This window comes from Pelodiscus sinensis, chromosome 3 (genome assembly GCF_049634645.1).
Source record: "Pelodiscus sinensis isolate JC-2024 chromosome 3, ASM4963464v1, whole genome shotgun sequence".
NCBI classification, from domain to species: Eukaryota; Metazoa; Chordata; order Testudines; family Trionychidae; genus Pelodiscus; species Pelodiscus sinensis.
In genome coordinates, this window is record NC_134713.1 from 144165451 (window position 1) to 144181952 (window position 16502).

General features: G+C 40.9%; 1 protein-coding gene across 1 annotated transcript in view; it reads left to right on the forward strand.

Moving 5' to 3' along the window:
• MSH6 (mutS homolog 6) overlaps nt 1–16502 on the forward strand; it is a 28720-nt gene that overhangs the window by 7044 nt on the left and 5174 nt on the right. Inside the window, exons 3-6 of the mRNA XM_075925093.1 lie at nt 3359–3528; nt 7925–10475; nt 11643–11914; nt 12548–12665. Coding sequence (XP_075781208.1) covers nt 3359–3528; nt 7925–10475; nt 11643–11914; nt 12548–12665 — 3111 coding nt within the window. The remainder of the gene's footprint in view (nt 1–3358; nt 3529–7924; nt 10476–11642; nt 11915–12547; nt 12666–16502) is intronic.

A 16502-nucleotide genomic window follows, 5' to 3' on the forward strand; every position in this document is an offset into this window, starting at 1 on the left:
GTAGACGTAGCCTGACACTCCTTCACCTTTTCTCCCACATCCGTCCTTCCTGAACAGTTTATACCCGTCCACAACAGTGCTGCCGTCATATGAATAATCCCATCATATCTCTGTTATTTCAGTCAAATCATAGTTCTTTGTTCCAGGACATACGATTCTTTCTGCTTGTTTCCCAGGCTTCTTGCATTTATGTACCGACACCTTAGATAAATAGCTGATTGCCCTAACTTCTCAGTACAAATCAAGGGTTCCTCCTCTGTCACGCCTATCCAGAAAGTCTTCATTTTCTTTGATGGAACACAGGGTTGATACTTGGGTCTCTAGTCCTTTAACCTTCTCTTCCAATATGGAGACATGGCACATCCTGTGCAGGTTACAACACCTTCTGTATCTTCCTCATAGCAAACCGATTCAAGAATTAAATACAGCATTAGATTAATATATTAACATTTTTTCAGTTTACATGCAGAAGGATGCAAATAAGGTCAATCATTTTTAAAATTAAATAAAAAATAAAGTGTCTTAAATTTCCATTTTTAATATTTTGAAATTCTTGGTTAACCTTTTAAAGATGGTAAAGGTAAAGAAATAGGTATTATATTGGTATAAGATGATTTGCCTTTTAATATAAATACAGTTCTTAGAATCTCTTTTTGGAAGAAACTAGGTAGATAAGTTACATATGGTCTTTTGTTTGGTATAGTTCAGAAAATCTGCTTTATAGACACTAGATTTTATATATATAAATAATGTGGGCACATAAGATGTGTGAAACTGCAAGCCTTACATCTGCAGATGATCAGAATTGGCCTTTGTGTCTACTCAAATGAACATGCAAACAAGATGATTGTGTAATTAAACCAAAAATTGACCTTTGAATGTCAACACAATATTTGCGACTCTGACAGTAGTAGGGGCCAAATGACTGCGAAATATTTTGTATGTATATTATGGGTTCAAAGATAAGGATTGTTCCTTAATACAGTAAAACCTGTGCTATCTGGCACTTAACTACAGTAAAACTCCAGTGGTCCGGCATCTAATGGTCCGGCACCATCTGGAACCTGGAAGTGCTCTGGGCAGCTGGGCAATTGGAGCTGCTCTGCCCCCAGCTTCCCCGATTCAGCTGCTGCTGCTGACTCGGGGAAGCCGGGGCAAAGCAGCTGGGGTGCTGCCGGGTTGGTCCTGCAGCGCCGAAGGGCACCCCCCCCACACACACACACACACTCCACTCCAAACCCCTCATAGCCCCCCCCTTCCGATAGTCCGACATATTTGATAATCTGGCACCCCCTGGATCCTAAAGGTGCCAGATTATCGGAAGTTTACTGTATCCGGAAAACTTTAGAAACCGGCAAATTTCCTATTAGGCCAATACAGTTCACCAATCTACTAACCATTAACCTTTCTGAAGCCACCCAGTATCTTCTAAAACAGTGATGGTTGCGGATATTTCTCCCCAGGGTCGTGGCACTTTGATCCGGCCAGGGTCGGCTGCATGGCACTTTGATCTGGCCGGCGCGAGGCTGGGCGCAGCCTCATGGCACGCCACTATGATCCAGCCAGTCGGGAGCTGGGCCGGGTAGCTGGCGGCCCCTGAGGCATGGGGGTCGCGCGCTACTGTGCTTGACCTTTCTGGGACCCTCAGATAACCGGAATTTTTAGATAATTGGAACGCCCTAATCCCCAAGCGTGCCGGATAACACAGGTTTTATTGTAGGGTGTTTGTAAAATATTTATACTCTGATGTTTTGTATTGAATGAGCAATGCAATTAGAATAATAACATTAAAAATATTTAATTACAAGTTCAGAAAAAAATTATTTAAAAGCAATGAGCAATTTTAGCTTAGTTTTTCTAGTCATAATTGTAAAACACTTTGTTCTGCATTACTGCTGGCTAAGACTATTCTCATCACACATACAGATGGTCCCTGAGTTACGAACGCGTTGACTTACAACCGTTCGTACTTACGACCAACCTCCCATTAAGTGCATTACAGCCAGTCCCTGAGTTATGAATGCACGATCTTCGCTTACGAACAGTGTGGTCACATTTAAATGAATGGAGTCCGACTTACGAACAGATCAAGTTACGACCAAGTGTTTGGTATGTAACTCGTTCGTAAGTCGGGGACTATCTGTACTGAATTTTGGGGGGGAAAAAAGACCTTTATTAACTTTTTTTATATAAAATATAAAAACATATATAAATATAAGAAATGGAAATGCCACATGAATAACAACATTGTGTATTATTTATAAAACCAGTAAACCAAACCAAACCCAGTTAAGATCATGCAAGGCATCAATTATTAAAGTTATTAAGCAGATGAATAAATGAGAACATAACCTATGAGTATTGGGGAGTCATTTATACTAAGCTGTAAAAGTATGCAAGTTCTTCTAAATCAGTAGTCCCCAGACTTGAGGGCTGCAGCACCCCTTACCCCTTTCCGTGCTCCCTCCCCCCTTGTGGAGCTGGGGTGAGGTTGTGAATGTGGCTGAGGCCAGGGACTGAGCTGGGGTAGGGATGGGAGTGGAGCTTCAGTCAGGCTAACAGCTGGGATCACGGCCACATGTGGCTCTGCTCCTGGCCCTGGCCCCAGCATTGGCCCTGGTCTGGAAATAGAGCTACAGCTGAGGCTGGAGATGGGGGCAGGGCTAGTAGCAGAGTTGTGCTGGGGATGGGGCAGAGAACCAGAGTCGAGGCTGGGGGCTGGACTAGAGTAGAACTGGAGGTGGGAAGAGATTGGGTGGCACTCCCGTTCCACCCTTCCTTAGGGGCTGGCCCCAGCTGTGCGTCTTCATTTCTCTACCCCCCGGTGGGGTGTGCCCCCTGTTCTAATTGAAAAACCTGTGTGTAGAAGCTGGATTATTCAACCCCAGTTTCTTAAAGTGATCCCAGAAAGGGCATAAGTCTCTGTTGAATAGGTCCCATTCCCAGATCATGGTCTCAGTTTGACTTTCCATGCTGCCATTGTAAAATGTCATTTTTCAACTATTACAGATACAGTCAGATATAACATAACATTTGCAATTAACTATATTCTTGGTTTAAAATTTTCTTAGTTTTGATCTGACTATCCAATTCTAAGTGAGATTTATCCAGAATTTGTGCTCTAGGTACACTTTTTACTGGATAGTAATACAAACTAATCCTCTACTTCAGGCTGAACACATACATTTACGTGTTTGTTCCATCTGATTTTAATCTCATATTAGATCTCAAAAATGCTGGATGATATTGGTGGTCTGAACCATATTTATTTAAATGGGGAGAGAGCATCTACAATAAGACTGGTCTCCTGCTAGCCTTTGCTTCATGTTCTGACATATTATTTGCATATTATTTGTAGGGTCAGCAGTTAAGGAAACAGAGAGGGGAGGTATGTTTTATAGTTCAAAGCCTGAAATTAAGAGAGCAATGGAAATGGCAGATGATGCTATGCGCAAAGATAAAACTAAGCGGCTTGAACTGGCAGTATGCAATGAACCTTCAGATGCTGAAGATGAGGAAGAGATGGAGGTAACTTTTTCCCATTTTCTGTGATTGCATTGCAGAAATGGTGTTAGAACTGAGAAGAGGAGCTTGCGTTTGTTATGCGTATCTTATCTTTTTCCTTTCTCAAATAACCCCTTTCGTTGTCGGAATCAGGAATAATCCAGAAATAATATGGATTCTAATGAAACTAGCTAATAGCCAAAGAATAGCATTCCTGCGTATTAAAAAATAGTCCTGTAGCACCTTACTCATGTGGGGAAGTGGAGTTTCCCCATGAAAGCTCATGATACCATACATATATTTTTGTTGGTCTCTAAGGTGCTACAGGACTACTTTTTTTTTTTTTTTAAAGTTACAGAGTAACAGTTACCCTTCTGAGACTTTTATTCCTGTATATGTCTCATGCAGTATTTTCTCTGATTCTTCTGCATGCCTTTGAATGTTCCATAATTGCTCCCTATGCTTTTCTTGTGCAAATGGTCCATATAAATCATTGGTCTTAATGAAGATATGTGAGCACCCTCACTAGCAAACTTCTGTCATGTATGTGGAAAATTGAGTGTTTGTTCATACTCATGTTTCCTGGCCAGTTTGCAATCCATGGCAATACATCTCACCCTATGTCCATTTCGTCTTTCAAGTCTGTTAAGGAAACCATTCTTTTATGGAAAACTTAAAAAAACCCAACAATTAGTCTAGTAGCATTATTTTACAGTCAGTTACAGATTTTGTTTCAAGAAAAACATCAAACACAGAACCTCTTAGTTGTGTTCGTCACAAAAATAACCTTAAAACATATCCTAATGGCTGTGTTCCACTTCAGCAGAAGTTTGGGGAACCTAGCCCTTGTCTCTTGGAGACGGACATAAAATGCATTTGGGATATGTTAATTAAAAATGCTGTGGTTATGATGGATGGTTGTGATGAGGAGACAGATTCTTGCAGGCCTTCCCATATTTAATACCTAGTTTAATAGGTACTGTTTTATCAGTTGATCTCAATGCTTTACAAAGGAGGTCAATATCATTATGCTCATTTTACAGATGGGGAAACTGGGCCAAGTTACTTCGCCTCTCCCTCAGGCTTGGTAGATAAATGTTTGAACGTAGATTATAATCCCAGGACTCCTGAGCCTTACTGTAATGCTCTACTAACTACATTGCACTGCTGAGGATGGCGTTCTGACAGCTGGGTGTAGCAGATAGGATGCTAGACTGGAAGTCTTAAAACATGTTCTCTGTTTCCTATTTTACCACTGAATTCCCATGTAAATGATTTCCTATAAAATGGGGATATTTATCTATCTCTGAAGCTGTTTGTGAATGATGGAATGCTATACAAGTGCTGTCTAGCCATAATAAATGTATTATATTTTGAGGTGGTTCTGTTGAAGCATGGATTAAAGAATGAAGAAATTAGTGAGATCTAAGATCTTTCTGTTGAAGATCTCTACAATCATGGACCATGAAGAATCATGTTTGTAAATCTGAAAAGGGATCTAGGCTATAATTATTCCTGGTTTATTTTAGCTGGTGACTTGCAATAATAAGTTGCAGTCCACATGTAGCATATCGGGTGACATTAATGGTAAATACAAATGAGCAGTCAGACATAAATCAGAATTCCATTACAGTGTGCATCTGGTAAGGGATACTTATAACATCTTCTAGTGGTTTTGATTAAGCTCTGAATATTCAGTAACTAAAAACTGGAGAGAAGAAAACTGGGTTTAATGTTCTATATTTGTGGGGGAGAGGGCAGATACAAGTACATCTGACCACAAAGTAGGGCCAAGACTTCTCTTTTTAAAAAAAGAGGGGAGTGCTTAAACATGAATTTCAGAATTTAACTACAAACATGGATTTTTGCAAATTTTGGTGGACTCCTAATTGCCGTCTCTGCAGTAGCTACATTATACTGTACATAGATTATCATCACTAGATTCAGTGGGACAGCATCAACATAGTTTCACTTATATTATAGTTAACTGCAGGGTGGACCTGATTAAATCAAATTGATTTAAATCACAGTCTATTTAATCATGGTTTTCCACATAAAAGTGCATTCTTGTTTGTTTATAACCTTAATACATATTCGTTGCAAATCAGAGATATATGTAGGTTTCACTTTTAGAGGTACATACTAGGCATTTTATATATTATACATTTTAAACAGTGGTTTCTTTTGAAAACTTTTCAGATTAGTTTTACAACTATATCAGAAAATGAATGATTGGTTATTTCATTTACCAAAGGTAAAGGAAGCAGATGTTTATGAAGTCATTGGAAGGTGAACTATTTCCAATTCAACAGGTTAATCACTAATATTTGGAGGATTTCCTTTTAATGCTGTATTAGAACATCACCAGATGGATATTTAAATTGTTTTATTTAACTAAAACAACAATGTTAAGTATTCTGGAATTTTTTTCTTCAACAGCAAACGTATATTTTAAAACAAGCATATGAATTTTTGAATGTTGAACTAAATTATTTTTTTTTAAATCAGATTTATTTGTTAAAATTGTTTTTAATTAAAATAGTTAAATGAAATCAGTGTTTATAAAAAAAACAAATTACCTCAGTTAATAAATTAAAGCTTGTTCTGTTTTGTTCAGTGTCGTAAGTCCACCAGTCCTGTCTTACGTATTTGTGTAGCCCATTCATAGCATCTGATAATTTCACAATCCTTTATGTATTTATCCTTACAACTCCTCTGCGAGGTAGGGAAGTGCTGTATCTCTAATTTTACACAGGCATGGAGAGATTTGTTTCTTTCTAAAAACTGGACATCAGGTCCTAATGAGGAAAATAGAAGCACACATTCTGGCAAGTCAAGTATAAAGGTTAATAAGGCAGGCTAAGAAATTTGAAGAGCAGCTACCAAAAGACTTTGAAAACTGACAGCAATTTTTAAAAAATACATCAGAAGCAAGAAGCCTGCCAAACAATCAGTGCTGCTACTGGGAGATCAAGAAGTGAATGGAGCACTCTTGGAAGACAAGGCAGTTGCAGAGACTCTAAATTCATTCTTTGCATCAGTATCCACTAGGGAGGTAAAATGGTGGTTAGTCAGTTAACTGGTTAAATGCTAGGTTAACCTATTGTTTGACCAGTTAACTGACTAAACAGGATCTCACTGCTTCAGCCCCGTAGTCCTCAGAGCTGCTACTCCCAGCCTTTGGCTCTCGTGCAGGGGCTGGGGCCTGGCTCCTGGCCCCTGCTGGAGCAGCCCATGGCCATGGTGGGCCCCCTGTAGGGATGGAGTAGCCCGCTGCCCGCTCATTTAGGGTGATGTTTACCAGTTATCTTTCACATGCCTAGTCGATACCGTATATTGTGACTTCCAGAAAGCCTAGATCCCATACCACAGGCTCTTAGACAAAGTAAGCAGCCATGGGACAAGAGGCAAAGTCCTCTCGGGGCCAACCAGTAACTGGTTAGAAGACAGGAAAAAAGGTAGGAATAAATGGTCAATTTTTAGAATGGAGAGAGGTAAAAAGTGGTGTTCCCCCAAAGATCTGTACTGGGATCAGTTGCGGTTCACCATATTTATAAACTATCTGAAAAATGGGGTAAACAAGTAACAAAGTTTGCATACGATCAAATTACTTAGGATAGTTGAGTCCAAAGCTGGCTGCGGAGAGTTACCAAGGGATCTCACAAAACTGAGTGAACAAAATTCAATTCATTGTTGATAAATGCCAAGGAATACACACTGGAAAACATATTCCCAGTGATACATACAAAACAATGAGGTCTAAATTAGCTGATACCACTCAAGAAAGATCTTGGATAGTTCTTGAAATATCCATTGTGTGCACTGACAGTCAAAAGCAAACAGAACCATTAGGAAAAGAATGGATAGTAATGCTATAGGCACACCTTGAATGGAGTGGTTGGTACTGGTTGCCCCATCTCAAAAATGATATATTAGAATTTGGAAAAAATAGAGAACAAAAATGAATAATAGTATAGACAGTTTCCACATGATGAAAAATTAAAAAGATATTGAGACTGTTCAATTTAGACATGAAATGGGGGGGCGGGAATGAGAGAGAGGTCTATAAAATCATGAATATTATAGAGAAAGTGAATATGGGAGTGTTATAGGAAGGGGTAATAACACACAAAGCAAAAGTAACAGCAAGTTTAAAACAAACAAAAAGGAAGTACTTCACACAACTAACCTGTTGAATTCCTTGCCAGGGGATGTTGTGAAGTTAAAGGTGTATAGAAGCATTAAAGCAAGTTCATGCTGGATAGGTCCATCAATGGCTATTAACCAAGGTAGTCAGGATGCATCCCTAAGCCTCTGTTAAATGCTGGTACTGGACAACAGAATAGATTAGTTGATGATTGCTCTCTCCTTTTTTTATCCTTGTAGATGATTAAGAAATTTACCTTTTGCTTTCCAACAGGTTAGTGAAAGTGCTTCTGGCAACAGTGAAGATTATGATAGCGAGGATGAGGAGAGAAAAAAAAAGCTGCTGGGAAGCAAGTGGAGAAGTGGCGGGAAAGCTAAAAAACGAAGAGTGTTGGACTCCGACAGTGATAATGAAGGTTCAGATGAAGAGTTTAAGCCAGATGCTAAAGATGAAGCAAGCAGTGATGAAGCAAGCAGCAGACTGGAGGAAGGTGAATCTGCCAGCTCTGAGTCAGACACAAAGATGGATACAGATGGTTCTGTGAAAGTCCCTTCTAAACGAAAGAGAGAATCTGACTTCAAGCCCACTAAAAGGAACAGCTTGGAAAAGGACCTTCCTGAAACACCAAAAAGAGCGGTAACTATTTCATTAGAAATCAAGTCAAGGCTTACCTCTTTTGTAGCACCTGAAAACTTTGAGTCTCAGCCAAATGTTAGCAGTGGAGGAGTTAGTAGTTCTAATATATGGGAACATGATAAACTTGAATGGCTTCAGGAAGGGAAAAAAAGAGATGGATGTAGAAGACGGCAAACTGATCCTCATTATGACCCAGGTACCCTTTATGTGCCAGACGACTACCTTAACAAGTGTACCCCAGGAATGCGGAAGTGGTGGCAGCTAAAGTCTCAAAACTTTGATGCTGTAATCTTCTACAAAGTTGGGAAGTTCTATGAGTTGTATCATATGGATGCAGTCACTGGTGTAAATGAGCTGGGACTGATATTTATGAAAGGTATTTGGGCCCATTCAGGTTTTCCAGAAATTGCATTTGGCAGATTTTCTGATGTTCTAGTACAAAAGGGGTACAAAGTAGTCCGGGTTGAGCAGACAGAGACTCCTGAGATGATGGAAGCACGCTGCAGATCCCTGGCCCACCCAACGAAGTTTGACAGGGTTGTACGCAGAGAAATATGCAGGATAATTACCAAAGGAACACAGACCTATGGTGTTCTGGATGGTGAACCTTCTGAGGAACTTAACAAATACCTTCTCAGTGTAAAAGAAAAAGTTGAAGACTCATCTGGGCACTACCGTGCATATGGTGTCTGTTTTGTTGACACATCAGTGGGAAAATTTTCTGTGGGCCAGTTTCCAGATGACCGCCACTGCTCAAGATTCAGAACTTTGGTGGCACACTACACTCCTGTGCAGATCCTGTTTGAGAAGGGAAATCTGTCTGCTGACACCCACAAGATACTAAAGGGCTCACTGTCGTCTTCCATGCAAGAAGGCTTGATCTCTGGCTCCCAATTCTGGAATGCATCTAAAACATTGAAAACTCTAATTGAAGAGGGATACTTTGAGGATAAGCAAAATGTTGATAATGGGTTTATTTTGCCGCCTGTGATCAAATCCATGACATCAGAAAGTGACTCTCTGGGTCTTACTCCTGCTGAAAACTGTGAGTTAGCCCTGTCTGCTCTTGGTGGATGTGTCTTTTACCTCAAGAAATGCCTTATTGATCAGGAGCTTTTATCTCTGGCAAACTTTGAGGAGTATGTTCCTGTGGATATTGATGTTACAAAAGCTAAGGGATCAAACAGTTTTTTTGCTAAAACTAATCAGCGGATGGTGTTGGATGGGGTGACGCTAACAAACTTGGAAATCCTGCAGAATGGAACTACTGGCACTACAGAAGGCACATTGCTGGAAAAGATTGACACTTGTTGTACCCCTTTTGGAAAGCGACTCTTGAAACGGTGGATATGTGCACCCCTCTGTAATCCACATTCTATCAATGATCGTTTGGATGCAATTGAAGATCTTGTGGCAGTTCCTGATAAAATGTTTGATGTTAGTGAATGCCTGAAGAAACTTCCAGACCTTGAAAGGCTCCTGAGCAAAATTCACAGTATTGGCTCACCACTTAAAAGTGACACTCATCCAGACAACAGGGCTATTTTTTATGAAGAAACCAGATACAGCAAAAAAAAGATCACTGACTTCTTGTCTGCACTGGAAGGATTTAAGATAATGCTTGAGACCATAGAGATTATGGAAGAAATTGCTGCTGATTTCAGATCTAAAATACTTAAGCAGTTAGTCACCCTCAAGTCTAAAAATCCAGAGGGCTGTTTTCCAGACCTGAGTGCAGAACTGAAAAGATGGGATACTGCTTTTGATCATAATGAGGCTCGGAAGACTGGAGTGATCACTCCTAAGGCTGGATTTGACCCAGATTATGATACAGCATTAAAGGATATTAAAGACATTGAAGAGAAACTTCAGGAATATTTAGTTAAACAACGCAAACGACTTGGACTCAGAGCTATGCTGTATTGGGGAGCAGGCAAAAACCGCTACCAAATGGAAATCCCAGAAAATGCAATATCACATAATTTGCCTGAGGAATATGAACTGAAGTCCACCAGAAAGGGTTATAAACGTTATTGGACCAAGGAGATAGAGAAGATGCTGGCAGAGATGGTCAATGCTGAAGAACGGAGAGATGCAGCCCTGAAAGACTGTATGAGGAGACTGTTCTACAACTTTGATAAAAATAGCAAGGACTGGCAAACAGCAGTGGAATGCTTTGCTGTGTTAGGTAAGACTTTTTAAATTGCTTGTTAAGATAATTGTCCTATTATATGATTGTAGGGAAATAAAATCCTGTTTAAGCTATATGTTTAACTGGCCTGCCACATTGTCTGGCCCAGCTGAGCTGGAGCTCCTCTTACCCGTGGTGTGCTGTGGGCAGTGGACTGCTTTGGCTGGGCTGGGGTGCTGGTTAACTGGTTTCACGAGGAGTAACGGTAGTTCGGAATAGGAAGCCTAATCCGAACTACCTAGTCCGCACTATGGAGTCCGCACCAGCGGACGTTTAAAAATGGCGGCACCTGGCAAGATGCAAATGAAGCCCAGGAAATTCAAATCCCGGGCTTCATTTGCAACTCTGGTAGCCTACATTACCACCCTAGTTCGAACTAGGGTGGTAGTGTAGACATACCCCCAGTGTTCTGGGACTGGGGCTGGCAGAGGCAGTTCCTTGGGAGTAGGACACCTAAAATAGGTGTCAATCATATTTGTTGGGATGAGTTCCCTGCTTATCTGGCCCTTGCCAAAAAGCAGGGTTCTCCAGTCTGAGGCAATTAAAAGCTTAGGAAAGGATTACATTTAAGGAGTGCACAGCTGTGGTGACCATGCGTTGAAGTTAGAGCCATAAACATTCCAGCTGTGGGATGTATTAGGCTGAAATAACATTAATTTGATTGTATCCATCAGAATAGGACAACGGACTTTTAATATTTTAAAACTTCATTTGAAATTTATTAGAATAATGTAACTGAAAAACTTGTGACTCCCTTTTTGCTGTAAATTCATTGTTGTGGAAATCATTTTTCCCCATGTTTTCTGTCAGAACCCAGAGGGAAGCTAGCGTAAGATGCACAGTAACATACATATTTTAGTTAGTGTATTTGAGTTTTTGCCTTCTAACCAAAGCACTGGGCAAGATATTGAACGCTTATATGTAATACCCAATAGAAGAAATTATTTCTGAGCAGCTCCAATAAAATCAGTTAGGTGGGAATACAAAATTTTTAGTCTCCACTAGTCTTCACTTCAGAAAATGTATTAGGTTTGCAAGGGTAATCTCCCGAGAAGAAGGGATCATTTATTTTTTAGAAACTCCTCTCAACTGCTGCGTGCAAAATGAGAAATACAGGAATGGGGGATAATTTATAACAAATTAGAATGTTTCTAACTTTTGTAGATGTCTTGATGTGCCTTGCTCGCTATAGTCAAGAGAGTGATGGACCATTCTGCCGACCTGTACTTCTACTGCCAGAACTGAGTACTCCACCTTTCTTGGAACTTAAAGGTTCACGCCATCCATGCATTACAAAAACATTTTTTGGAGATGATTTTATTCCGAATGATATTGTGATTGGCTCCAAAAATGAAGATGAAGACTGCAATAGTGAAGCCTACTGTGTTTTAGTGACTGGCCCAAACATGGGTGGCAAATCTACATTAATGAGACAGGTGATTATGAAATATAGTTACTTAAAAAACCTTTTGTTCCAGGGTTCTAAAGAACATTACATCGAGGAATTAACTGCACCATTGAAACCTCCAGGTTGGAGTGTAGTCATACAGCCTGATCACGCTCAGCAACATGTCAGCAAATTGGGCTATAAAGTGAAAGATCTTCTGATTGAAAAATGCAACAAATATTTACATAACAAGGATGTAACCTACCTAAAATAATTTAGCCAGAGAAACAAGATTGATACTCTTGTTTGCAGGAAGGGTGGCAGGGATTCTGTAATAAATGTAGGTGGATTCAGGATTTTATTATATTGGACAGTGTGTGCTTCTCATAACACACTACCTTTCTTGGGATAATGAAATATTTGGTGTTGGCAATTCACTACTTCCTCTCTCACAAAACTATTTCCTGCAGTCTTGTTTCTTCAGAGATCTGTCTGATTATTAGGTAGGTTCAGTTTTACTTAACTTGAGATCTGACACTCTTGTAAACTTAGCTGGCATTTAAAGTAATGTAACATTTGTGGGGGAAGATGTAGTTTGGTTTTTACTGTGGAACTAAATCACTGTGCAAAGCATGTGGGAGGAGAAAAGTAGGTCAGTAGTATGCTTTTTTTCCTTCTGCAGGCTGGCCTTTTGGTAATAATGGCTCAATTGGGATGCTATGTACCTGCTGAAACTTGCAGGCTTACTCCTATTGACAGAGTATTTACAAGACTAGGTGCCTCGGACAGAATTATGTCAGGTGAGTTCCTAAAATTTGTACAAATATATAACTGAGTAGGTGGTAAAAGTCCTTGAATAGATTCAAATTATTCATTTGGTAGTTCTTTAGGGGGGCTGAAGCAATAGCATGGGTTCCCCAATGCTAGGGAGGTGGGGAACCTAAGGCCCGGGGTCTGGATGCAGCCCCCAGCTTGCCTGGATCTGGCTCCTGAAGCTCAGAGGAACCTGTACTGGCATTCCAGCCCCCCTGTCTACCTCCCACAGTACTGGAGCAGACAGATTCTACCAGCCTGGGCCCCTCTCAACTCTGCTGGGCGAGGGGAATGTGAGGAGTGTTTTTCTCCTTCTCAGTTGGGGGCCATGTCAGTGAGGGGTTGTGGGTATTTTTTTTCTTCTAAACTTTGTGTGGCTCCCGATTTTTTTTTCTCCTGTGGGTCAGCAGCCCATGACCCAAAAAAGGTTTCCTATCCCCCCCCCCCCCCCCCCCCCCCGCTCTAGATATTTGGGTACAATTCTGCTCCCTTGCTACTGGATCAAGTCTGAGGCCTGAAGCTGTGTATGTCATCCTGCATTAAAGAGACTAACCAGCTACAGTTTTTCACTTGCTTGTCTCATGGTGGAGAGGGGTGACTGTCAGGGCTGAAACAGGACCCTGTGTGTGGATATTCTACATGCTTGTCCATTATGTCTGGGAGACCAGGATTACTCTTGATTACCCTTGAAATTGAAGTCTACATTGGGAGACAAATTTTGAGGTATCTGAAAATTAAACAGCTGATGCCAAGTCCAGGTAATCTCTCTATATGAAAAAAAAAGTCCTGTGGGATGACAGTGACATCATCATGTCACTGTGTGTCCTGCTGTCCTCTCTGCTCTGTCTCCTCCCTCCTTCCCCCTCCCTGGTACTCCAGCGGGGCAGGAGGGAGCCCGGGAGCATTGTGCCCTCCCCCCTTGCAGGGGGCCCAGGAACCACATGCCTTTGTCCTCCTTCGGGGGTCCAGAGCAGGGAGGCCTTCCTCTTTCCTTCTCATGGGAGGGTGGAGGTTGGACCCCCACACTCCAAGCCCACTCACTCACCAGCCTGCCAAGACCCTGCACCTCCAGCCTGTTCCTTCACGCTCCCCCTGGCCAAACACCTACCCCCAGCCTGCTCCTGCACCCTGCCTTTGGCCACACACTTATCCCTAGCCAGATACCAACTCCCCTCTCTCTGGGGACAGGGTGAGTATAGCGAGCAGGGGGCGTAGCAGTCTTTTCTGGGTACTTTGGAACAGAGATAATTAACTATTTTGTCAACTTCATCTGCCTCAAGTCTTCAAAACAGAGTGGCTTGTGTTAAGGGTCTTGTCCAGGTTCTGATGTCAAAATGCCTCTGTTTGAGTCCTGTTTACTCAGAGAATGGAGAAAAGTAGGGCTCATAGATTTCTTGAAATGTTTTATCTTAGCCATCTACTGAGAGAAAAGAGAAGGAAGCCAGGGCGGAAAATGTTGCCCAGCAGCAATTTGAGGGATGGCATGACCGTAGGGCACAGGTGTAAGTGTCGGGGGGGTGGGGACATGAGGATTTATGGATTCATAAACTGAGCAGGAATAGCAGTCACCTTGTAATCCATCTTCCAGACGCTACGTCTAGACTGCAGAGTTTTTGCCCAAACCTTGCAGAGCGTCCACTGTGCAAGCACATTTTTGTGCAAGACTTAATTCTCTTTCTACAAGGAATAAGCCTTTTTGTGCAAGAGCTCTTGCAGTCTGGACGCTCTCTTGGGCAAAAGTGCATTGCTTTTCCAATGTGCTTTTGCAGTGTGGATGTGCTCTTGCACAATAAGTTTTTGCGCAAGATCTCTTCCACAAAAAGCCTGCAGTCTAGACGTAGCCTGAGATGCTGCTAGAGCTGTGGGTGCTGCTAGGCCACAAGCAGGAAGTAGACATAGACCAACCCTTTGCTGTAAAGCTGCTACAGAGGCTTGTGAAGACCTGCTCTATTGAACTGTCACTTCACTGCGTTCAGTTACTGCTGCTTGGGATTGTGGCTGAGTCTTCAAAATATCTGAAGTGACTGTACTGAATGGAGCTGATTGCGTGGGCTTGCTAGTAGGGGTGGAGAAACTGCTTACGCTATTAGTTGGTGGCGGGAGAACGCAGAGAATGTTTATTCCTGGCTTCAGAAGCAGGCTTTACCCAACTGATTCCTCTGGATAGGAGGAGTAGGATAATTCAGCTCTAGGTATGCCCAACGAAGGTGGTCAAACAATGCTTCTGAAATAAGGTCGGGCTAGGAAAGGCCCCTTTAAAGGGCTAAGGCCAGAAGGAGAACAGAACTACTCAGTCTGCATATTCTGGATAATTTAGACTTCTGGCTGCATCAGGTCTGTTTGGTTGTACTAGGAATACAATCCATTCCTCCATAATTCATTTATTTTTTGTAGTGTATCATCTGTTTTCTGTATAATCTTTCAGAAAGATTTGGTCCTAATCTGAAAAGGTTGATATGTTTTTGTTGTAGAATCTCATCCACTACTAGTATAGAATCTCAAAAGCCAAGCAACTATAAAATATTGAATTTATTAATGAATTCTGGATATTGTCCTAACACAAAGTTAGAAAGATCCCATTTAGAGACAACTTGGGAAGTAGGGGTTTTGAATTTAAAATAGAGTTAGGGTTGTTCTTTTCTGTAATCCCTATAGATGTGGTTTTTAAAGGGTCCACAAGAAAGTATTTGAACCCTACTGACTGCATAATTCCTTTTTTTTTTTTTAAGCAAGTCTCGTATTTTTAGAACAGAAGCTCCATTTGGAGCCTGATTTAACCTCTCAATTCCAAGACTTAATCACGATTTGTAGTATTCAGGTATTGACACTGAAATACAAATGTAAAAATATTTGCACTCCAATGGATGACTACTTTTGTATAAAAAAAGTCATGGCATTTCTTTGCAGTCATGGAACTGAATATATACGGTCTTGGATTGGATTGGATTTTTAGCTCTTCAGTGTTAAATTTTATTTCTCTTAATGAAAAGTTCTTGCAGAAATTCCTTTCCTCTCTAAAGACATGATCTAGAGCAATCATAGCATTTAACATAGGCCCCTCCTTAATTAGAACCTTAATCTTAGAAAACCACATACATATTGAATTAATGCAAACAGTAGCTAGAAGTGTGACTGTCAACATCAGCATTTAAACATTTTAGTGAGAGGTGAGAGAGCAGCTTCAAGGCAGTCAGCGGAAGGAAAATTGATAGACCTGAAGAGTTAATTTAAAGCAGCAGCAAGTATTCAAAATTCTTTCTGAGAAGATGGAAGGTTTTTTTGGAGTCAGTTTTGCTGAGAAGTGTTGCTGGTTAAGTCTATATAAGATTTCCCTCTGCCCTCCCCTGACTGGGAGAATAAATTCATATTTTGGTTAATCTGGCTGTTTAAAAATAACCGCTGCAAAGTCTGTCATCTTGTATGTATGTTTGTGTGCGTTCAGAATTCTAACCAGGTGAGTCCCATTGAGAAAAAGGTCTTGCATTGTGATAGAATCGAAGTAGCAGTAACCTGTCTTTAGAAATAGCAGAAAGTTTAGGCCTAATTTTGTTGTTGTTGTTGAAGAATCTGTTGGATATTTGAATTTTATCTTAAATTGAAATCTGTAACAAGGGCTTTCTTTCTCCAAAATGTTAATAAAATTGAGTTAAATGTTATGACAAGCACCTGCTTAAATTTACCCATTGTTTGCTCAAGCTGTCATTGGGTTCTAAGCTCAGTTTTTCCTAGTAAGATGCTCTTGCGAAAGCTCTGGTCACAGAATAAACTGGAAACTTTCAGCAAGCTAACATATTGTATTGTTGAACTGTATGTCGTAGGTGCCT